This window comes from Lytechinus variegatus, chromosome 12, assembly GCF_018143015.1.
Source record: "Lytechinus variegatus isolate NC3 chromosome 12, Lvar_3.0, whole genome shotgun sequence".
NCBI lineage: Eukaryota > Metazoa > Echinodermata > Echinoidea > Temnopleuroida > Toxopneustidae > Lytechinus > Lytechinus variegatus.
This window is the reverse complement of record NC_054751.1, coordinates 684,956-695,332: the sequence shown is the minus strand read 5'-3', so window position 1 is coordinate 695,332 and position 10,377 is coordinate 684,956. Positions and strand designations below refer to the sequence as shown.

The window sequence follows — 10,377 nt, the reverse complement described above, 5'->3', positions numbered from 1 at the left end:
TCCCAAGCTACCATCTATCAGAATTGTCCACCGTGTCAAAGGCTCTTAAAAGCGTCTTATCCGGACTATAAAAATCAATGGGCTGAACTCCGCCACCAAGCGCTATTCAAAGGATTCTCACTCCGGAGAGCGTCTATTCAGAGTGGCGGTCGGGGATTGTAAGTTTTCATCATCTTATTCCCTCGGTCTTTCATCGTGTCAAGATATGTTTAGGTGATCAGTGGCATTGTCTAAATGGCATCGTGACATCTGAAATTGAGTGACACGACCACTGGGCTTCGGTGTTGAAGAGATTTGATTAAAAGTGGTAGAATGTGAGAGGTGCGATGCCGAGCATCAGTCGGTAAATATAGCAGCGTTTGGTAGTGAAGAAACGGCTTTTGACACATCATAGCATATTAATTAATGGCGCAAAATGGCTGACTCTACTGAAACAAAAGACATCACTTCATTAGATATTGATCATCGTACTGACGTTGCCCCTACGCTTGAAGAGGCCCTCAACATCTTTGCAGGATACAATGCGGGATTAGCTAATTATAGTTCCGACTCTAAGAACAACGATAATGACTTTGAGGTAGGACCGCCCGATCGTGGAAAACCATCAGACTATATAACTGGCATTGTCCATGTTGATAAAGATTTTGAGGATGATCTTCAAAATGAAAAGGATTTTGAGGATCCTAACTGTAATCTTGTAAACACCTGGATCCCCAGTCAATACTTGCCATCGTGGGTGAAACCGAAGTCTGGTTACAAACCAGCCATTCCGGTAATAGCTGAGGACACTTTCGTAAAGCAACATGACGAGGAGCTGGTGGTCCCAACGGTGGTGATAGACCAAGAAACTGTTGAAGACAAGTCCACATCAGAATCCGAGCCCGAACAAACTGCTGAACACCCTAAGAGTAATGCAAGTACAACCAACGATGTCGCTTCTTTAGACGGGGTCGGACCTGGTGACGAAATGATAGCAGAGAATCGACAAATTGACTTGAAAGAAAGAAGACATTCACTGGATAATTTAACCAACGAAATGAAAGTAAAGAAGAATCATTCGACTGATGATGAGTTAAACAGACTGAAACTGAAGGATGGCAGTCACGGGGTAGAGAAAAACAACAATCGGGATGCGGTGAATTTGATGGAAGTAGATACCAGAGACCCTAAAACCAAGGTCCCATCATCTCTACCTAGCACCCCTCGACTCCTGACCCCACCGTGTCCTTTTTCAAGCAATTCTTTAAGTGGCAATTCCCGACGACCTCGGCGTTACTCCTTGGCAGACGTCAGCAACATGGGTTTGAGTGTGCTGGAAGACAAAGCCTTTGCCCGAGAAATCCGCCAACACCAGATTTCCTTACAGAGTAAAATCGCCGAAGATTCGATCATCGAAGCCAACAATGAAGTCGGTAATGACGTCCATGAAGCAGACAAGGCGGAGACTTCGTCGTCGTCGGTGGACCTGACTTCTCCTCGAGAGCGAGCCAAGTATCTTCGACGTCGACGGGCATCCCACGGGACCATCGCCCCTATCCTACCAAGCCTTCATCTCCCTCGTTCTCCTAGAAGCAGCGTGGTTTACAATCCGTCAACCACGCCCGAACTCGAAGGCGCAAGCGACGATCATGAAGATGACAAGGGCGCGTCGTCGTCGACATCAGAAGCCAAGGACGAGTCAACGTTGTCTGAAAGTGAACATGCTGAGCGGTTGAAAGCTTATAGGAGAAACAAGAGGAGATCATCCTGGGCTTGTACTGGAACTCATCCCCACGTCAAACCAATTTCTACCATTGATCTACTGAGACAGAGTAAAATTCCTCAAGGTAATTTACATCATTTTTTTAATCACATAATTCATTTTTTGTATGATATATTGGTTTTCATACCTATTTCTTTAAGATGATCCAGTATTGATATTTAATGATGTTCCAAATTTTTGCAAGACCATAATGTAAAACAATTCTTAAAAAGATCTTGTTATCCTGAATAAGTTCGTTTGACTTACTTAATAAGCAAAAAAGTAAATTAGTAACTGAATGAATAGATAAATAAATAAATAAATAAATGAATAATTAATCAATCAATCAAGAAATAAGTAAATGAATGAATGAATAAATAAATAATAAATAAACAAATGAATCAATAAATAGATAAATAAATAAAAGTTATTATCTTCCTCTCCACTGAGAATGGGGTGACGAAATAATGATCACCAAAACGGTCATTTATCGTGATGGGGAACTTGAACATGCAATATTGTCAATTTTCACTGATTTCCATAACGTCCTCACTTTCGGTTTCTTTCATTTCAATTCTTTCGTTTGAATTTGCTTAATCTCAATATGGAGATACTATACCACAGTTTTCTGAAAGTAGAATAAGAATTTGGGGCAAGTTTTAACACTGTTTAGGCATGTATTTTTAAGGAAACTACACTGTATGTACATATAATATTTTGACTAGTTGGTAGAAAGTGGAGCAATTAGTTGTTATATTATACATGTAGATTGGACAAAAAAGAGCGGCAAATCTAAACTTAAGCAGGGATTTACTAAGTTTCTTTTCAAATGTTGATCATACTCCGTTCTTACTTAATAGATCCTATAAATTGTGCATTACCTTTTACTCAATTCAGAGCAAACTCGAATGCAATAATATTGATAAGGTACTATAACGTGAGTTAATTCATATTTGAGTAGAATTCGCCAATAATTATAATTTTTAGTCCGCGATAGATCTGGATTCAGATCGGGTGCATGTGCTTAGAACGTAGTTTTAAAATTTATAACCTAAGTACCGATTTGCCTTTGGTTGTAAAAATATACTGGCGTGTAATTTATATAAAGGGAATGTTAGAACCCTATAATTATGTACCAAACTTCCCATTCTATATTTTCTAAACTTTCAAACGGACTATTGTCCGAACATAGATCGAGTCTCGCCAAAGAAGTCGATTGTGTGGCCGGCTGATAACAGATATTACTAACGCCTCCGTCATTTTCTCAAAAGACAATTGTTACGATTGGGATGCGGGTAGTAGTCTCTCATCTCAGACTCAAATCAACATTGGAAATCGAAACAAAACTGCCACCGTCATGATCTAACTCGAATAGTCAGTGTTACAGCGGTAAAACTATCCTCTTGGACAATTTAGTTTCCGGGCTTGGTTTGCGACGTCCAAAATATACTCTGTTCTTACATTTGATGAAGTGGAAGGGGCAAAAGGGTGTCAAGGTTTCAGGCTAGCGGATCGATGGTCATCGCATCTATCTCCCAGTCCATTAACAGCTCAAAAAGGAGTCAGTTGTCACCAATACGATCAATATATTTCTGACATTTGTTGTTCCTTCATCTGTTATCGACGAGAGTCGTAAACATCGATCTGAACAACTATGGATTAAATAGTTAAAAAAGAATGAGTGAAACAAACGATTTATCGCCAGCCATTGTTGTCGGAGTAATCGATGTTGTTATGTAATGGTAACACGCCAAGGCCGTGATATAAAACCGGGAATTCTCAGCAGTTTTTAATTTAATCGTATTGTCCAGTCAATAAGAATGGATTGAACCATGGCTGAACTGACTGACTCGTCGAAACGATATGAAGTGTTGTCTTATTCAGGGACCGTTTCTTTAAAAAAAAATCTTCCTAGCTCCTCATCATTTTCTTCCCTTCATCTCATTGCTTCCTCTTCCAATTGTTTTTACCTGTATTCATCATCTTATGTTCTCCTCTCTCTCTCCTTCATTCTTTTATCTTTTCCTTCTCATCTCCATCCTCTTATTCTTCTTTTCATTCACCTTACGTTCTCATTGTCTTTCTTCTTATAATCCTCCATCTTCCCCATTTCAACTACCTTCTTCTTTTGATTCTTCTCCATCTGATTGTTCTTTTACCGTCTTCTCATTCGTTTTCTTTTCCCCTCCTTTTTTCTCCTCTTCATCGTTCTTGTTATCCTCCTCCGTCGTCTCCTTCTTCCTCGGCTCTCCTGCAAACCTATCTGCGCCATCTTGTCTTGGAATTCACATCATTTCACTTAAAATTAGCAGATATAAAATGATTTAATTTGCCACTTTCTCTATAGTAATAAGATCAATGAATCGTTTGACATTAAACCAGATAACAGTAGCCCATCCAGGCGCGGATCCAGTGGGTGGATTAGGGAGGAAGGTGCAGGCTCACCCTGTAAAATTTGAAAATATAATGGTGCACCCATTGAACGCCATGTCTCCTTCATTTATTTATTTTCATTTTCATTGGGGAGGGGCTTTGCTTTTCTCATTTTTAGGGAGACGAAATGTCATTCATTTCAGATGACAAACAAATTTTCACTAAAATGTTCCCCATACAGTAGTGATAAAAAACAATTTCAGCTTCTAAAGTTTTAATGTCTAATTTTCTCTCTTTGTTCCAACGTTCTAGTAATATAATTATGAAATAAAGTAAGCTTGAGACTGACTGTTTTGTGAGTCCAAACAGTCAGTACAACAATTTTATTCTGTATTCATTGGATTCCTTCTCATTTTTTATTTTTTTATTCAGAGAGTCAGTGGAATGCAACTACATCACATGACCCATACCACATCACAGTCCATTTCATCACAGATCCAGGCCAAGCAGACAGACTTCGGAACTTCCTCCGACCAATCACATCAGCCATAGTGCCTCAGTTTGCCATCTTCAACTACGCCGAACGGAGCATCAGCGTTCATCCACCTGAACCCGACGATGATGATCACACCAAGATTCCTGCTCTAGCCATCGTTGTCTTCATCCAGGAGGAACTGGGAGCGGATCGACTAGAGGATGCTCAAGGGTTCTTAAGGAAGGAACCGTGGGCCCTGCATCATCGGTCAGAGTTGGGGCCCAGTGCGGTACCCTACCCAACAAACAATCAGGACTACTATGCTCATGCCAACAACATGCCTCTTTGGGCTGTTCGTCAGGTCCACTGCGGATCGGACAGACTACGCTTTCAACTCTTTGTATCGGATGAGCACTGGTTTAACTCCATCCAACTCTATGCAACTATACTTGGACATGGTGTCCAGTACCAAAAAGAGGACTTCTGCTTCTTTAACATCTACTCCGATCCGACACGGAATCTTGAGATACAGCTCTCCCTGAAGAGGTTACCATCTGGGTACACCCCTCAACCCATGGAGGACGTCATCCTGCAGTTCAAGATTGCCGATATGGGAAGTTTGGTTCCTCTTCTGCCGAACGTCTGCAGTCCGATCAGTGAGAAGAGATGGCAGACTACAGACTTTGATGGCAACAAGATCCTTCTCTTACGAGGAAGCGACAGGTCTGGGAAGTCGACTCCACGGATCATGGACAACTCAGGACTGTCCAACAGGGGAACTACTGAAGGTGGTGCATCTTCTCCAGTGCCTTCAGACAATGGAAGATCACGCTCAAGACAGAGAGGAAGGCGGCATAAACATGGCATGCAGAATCTAACAACGGTTGTGTAAGAACCTTGACCAGAACTGTCAAAGTACTGAAGGTGTCGATTCATCCACAGTACCTTCGAACAATGGCTGTACGCACCCTAGACAGAGAGGAAGACGACATAAGCATGATGGCATGCACAATCCAGCAACTATTGTTTGAGGATATAAACCTGTGCCCTGTCTTACAAAGAGTTGCGATTGATCCAATCATTGCAAATATGGAAATCCAGCAAAGTCAACATATGAAATGCATTTTTATTTCTAAAAAATTCTATATACGAATGTATATCCATAAATTCATTGATTTCTTGACAATTTGGTGTGATCTCCTTTGATTACAAAGGACATTAAGCAAATTTATAGTAAAAAAAATGACACTGATGGATTTCCATAGAGTTAAGACTGATTGTATCAATCATATATCTCTTTGTAAGATGGGGCCCAGAACTATCATTTTATGAAATGACTAGAAGTATAAGCTCTTCAACTGAACTATTGCAAGAGAGATCAGGTTATAATGGCACCTAATTTAAGAGCTTTAAATGTACATCAGTAAAATGCATGAGTATTTCTTTGCTACATTCTATTTCTAGATACTGATGTACTAAGTACCAAACATATTTATATTGCTCTAGTATCAGAGTTAAATTTAAATGAGTTACAATTTAATTCTTCACATTAATCGCATATTTAACGAGGGTAACCACTTTATGAGCTGGTTTTCATGCTGGCCGTGCAAAAGATAACTACCCTTTTTCATTCTAATATGCAAAGAGTCTAGTTAGATGGCAGATGGTCCCATTTCTGTAAGTCATTGCACTACAAAAATGCCGGTATTCATTTAACACCAGCCTGGGCTCCATCTTACAAAGAGTTACGATTGATCCAATCCATCATAACTCTATGGAAATCCATCCATGTCAAAACATGTTCCTACAGAAAATTTGCAAAATGTCTTTTGTTAACAAAAGAGAAGTTAGAGAACACACCAAATTGTCAAGAAATCAATGAATTCATGGATATACATTTATATCTAGAATTTTTTTTGAACAAACATGCATTTTTCATGTTGACTTTACTGGCTTTCCATAGTTTCGATTAATTGGATCAATCATACCTCTTTGTAAAACAGGCCCCTGGTATAGATATCGATAAACACCAGGCAAGTGTTGAAACAACACCAGTTTAGAATCAATCCGATACTGTTTTAACACTACTGGTGTTGCTTTAATGCCTCTCTGGTGTTAGCCTAATGCCAAACCAGTGTTGTTTCAACACTTCCCTGGTGTTTACCAATTACACTGAGCCACCATGCCCCCATTATGATATTATTTTACTGAGAACATCAAACTGTGACACTTGACACAATGATATATTGCTTTAGATGTTTTAATATGACATTTAATGCATGGAAAATCGCTGACATTGACACACTACTCATTAAATTAATCATATAACCGTAAAAATAGAATATTTGGTATATTAGAAACACTGAAATAGAACAGTAATCAATAATTTACTCATAAATATAAACAAAAAGATGAGTTGACTGTAAAATTTCAAACATCATTCATTCAAAATCAAAATCATCTAAATGAATCTGGACTGTCTGGCAAGTAATGTTTACTGTTATGATCATTATACCTTCATGTATAAGCATCTACTAGTATTTAGTACATCAATGTTTACCTTGAGACCTCCATAATATGCATCCAAAAATGACTAATAACCTTTATGCTTTGATGATTATGGATGCATTTTTGTATAATATGACAACATTTCTTCAAAATGTAAAATATTCATTGAATTTATCATAGAAAGTATTCACAGAAACGCGTATCAATCTACAATTCATCTTCACAAAACAATACGAACAAACCAACTAAATGGTTGGCCTACAATACGGGATCATAGAATGGATCGGAAATTACTTTCAAATTGGTATAGGTACCAAATATCTTTATAAATGAAATTACTCTTTGTAATTCAAATGATATAAAATTCTCTCATCATTTTTAATATACAAGGCAGCAGATTTCATGAAATATGTTGTGAATTTTGTACATTGAGAATTGCTCAACATACAATTGACATTTATAGTAACAAGTTGTTCATACCTGAATCCTTCCCGACAAAAAGCTGTGATAGATTTATATCAAACTCAAATTGAGATTTGTATAATTTCCTATATCTTATGTACACAATTTGAGTTGAATTTCATTGTCAGTTTGATATTATAAATCTATTGCAACTCTTTGTAAAACAGGCCCATGGTGTAACAAAAGCTCAGCAACATTTTTTGTGCAAGTAATCAATGGAAATGAGGTAAACTAAAAAATATTGCAAATGCAAGAGACATTTTCCTTCATCTGTACAAATCAAATTCCTAGGAAAGACGGTATAAAAGTGTCATGACTCTGCCTGCATACCTTTGGATGAATAGTAAACTAAACTCATAAAATAAATTTTGCTGAATTGAATTTCTCAAGTCTCAACCAGGCTTCAATGTTCCTCAAAATTCTGAATTTAAATCTAGTATGTCCTGAACTCTCAAATTACACAGCATGACAATATGTTATACAAAAGAAACCAAAAATCTTTCAGTATTTCAGAAAATATCACACAAATGAAAATTTTCATTACAATTTGATTTTAAAAATGATAACATGAATGTAACCAATTTTATAACTATTTCGGAAATTATTGCATGTTTAATTGATTTCAGAAATGCTTGCAAGAATGTAACTGTTTTCAGTACAATGTGATTGCAGAATGTTGCAAGAAGTTTCTTATTTGTACATGTGCTCAAAGGCATGTATTCTGAAGTCGGGTTTAACTTGGACCATGGTCTAACTCTGTGCTAAAATTATGGGAAGCTTAAAGTGTAAAAAAAATATTAAGTTGTATGTATCTTACATTTACTGTGCTCTTTCCTGATTATTCAATGGTGAAGACAATTATTATACTTCATAGACAATTATGAATGATTTGAGATCCAAATGAGTGATGAATAGTGATTTATGTAACGATTGGCTATCCATACTTAAACCACAACTTTAATCCTGATTTTAAGTTAAACCCGACTTCAGAATACCGGCCAAAGAGTTTTGCTAGAAGACAGCCAAATTGAAAGACGAGATGTACATTTTATGCAGTATTATGCAAATACAGATGATATGCTTTATACTTTCAGAAGTACATGTGCATATATTTATTTTGTGACAGGCAAAACCAACTCTTCAAGGTTTTGTACAAATAAACAATAGAAAATAACAGCAATGTCCATTTTCCTTATTTACTTGAATGTGCAGATGAAGATTATAATGTAGCCGACATGACTCCTCTATGACTGTGTTCAACCAAATTTCATAAAATTGTGCTTTTAAAGAGGAAGTTCACCCTGAAATTTAGTTTATTGTAAAAATAATAAAAAATATTGAAGGTTTGAGGAAAATCCATTATAGATTAAGAAAGTCATTAGAATTTTAAGTTTAGGATTTGTAACGTCATAAACGAGCAGCTGCCCCATATGTTGTGTAATATAAAATGCATGAATTTCATTTTTTTTTTTAATGGTTCGTGATGACTTATCATGATTTTCTTTTTTGGAACGGGTATGAAATGATTTGTCTATTGATATGCTAAAGGTACCTTAAACACCATTTTCAATTATTTGAGAAAATGACATTTCATTAATGTAGGAAACTGCTTGCATATGTCACAAATCAAATAGTTGAAATTCTTACAACTTTTTTTATTCTTCAATGGATTTTTCTCAAGCCCCTTGGCCAATATTTTTTTTAATTATTTTTCTCCTACTTTCAAAATAATTTTTATTGTCAGGGTGAACTTCTCCTTTAACTGCATATTTCAATTGTATGATAAATTTGGCAAGAACTGTTTGATTACTGTGAATTTCAAATTGACATGATTTGAAGCTGCCTGACATGTCATTTCTATTATCGACTTGCCTCACAATCCGGAATTGTAAGACACATAGGTCCGTATTCTGAAGTCGGGTTTAACTTAAACTCAGGTTTAAAGTTGTGGTTTAAGTATGGAAGGCCAAAAGTATCAAAATTTCATCAAATTGTATGTTTCTTATGTTTACTGTGCTATTTCCTGATTAATCGATGATGAAGACAATCATTTATTTATACTTCCTACACAGTTAGTAAATGATTTGAGAACCGAATGAGCTGAAGTATGATATCTTTACTATTAGTGATTATGTGACAATTGGCTGTCCATACTTAAACCACAACTTTAAACCTGAGTTTAAGTTACACCCGACTTCAGATTACGGCCCATAGGATACAAAAGAATGGTAATAAAGCCACATCAATGAGACTTACCCAAACTGATCGATGAAAACTCATTCAAAATATTTGTTTGATTGAGGCATTATCATGGAAGATGTTCTCCCACACAAACATGTGCTCCCAAAATGGTTCGCTTCCCCCCCCCCAGAAATATCCTGGAACATGGATACCCACGATTCCTGAAAATAGACGATATCCTAAAGTCATTTGTCTCATATATTTTTGGTCCATTCTTTTACAGTTTGAGGGAAGAGGAATTTGGAAATTCACATTCAGAATGAAAAATAATAATTTTGGCAAACAAATTGTCTTATCTTAAGGTACAATGTACAGCTAGAAGATGTTGTATATGAGTATACAATGATGTTATGTAACATTAAGGTGTCCTGTGAAAAAAGATTTGTTAGAATAATTTTAGCAGTCTAAAGTTATTGAATCGTGAAGGATAGGAATAGTGAGAAGGGCATGAAGAAGGGAATGAAAGGCATTGTAAGCTATAAAGTACTGAAGCGATGACGTCAGTCGCTATGGTGTCATGGCGGCCTGGTTCTAAACAAATGAACCGCCGAATGAAAGTGGGTGCTTTTCAGAGGAG

At 36.9% G+C, this 10,377-nt stretch overlaps 1 protein-coding gene across 1 annotated transcript; it reads left to right on the top strand.

The window, feature by feature from the left end:
• On the top strand, positions 1-5,709 carry LOC121425633. The gene is made up of 2 exons (XM_041621756.1): positions 1-1,826; positions 4,547-5,709. Exons 1-2 carry the CDS (start codon positions 416-418, stop codon positions 5,479-5,481), a joined length of 2,346 nt encoding a protein of 781 aa, XP_041477690.1. The 5' UTR covers positions 1-415; the 3' UTR covers positions 5,482-5,709.
• The last annotated feature ends 4,668 nt before the right edge of the window (positions 5,710-10,377 follow it).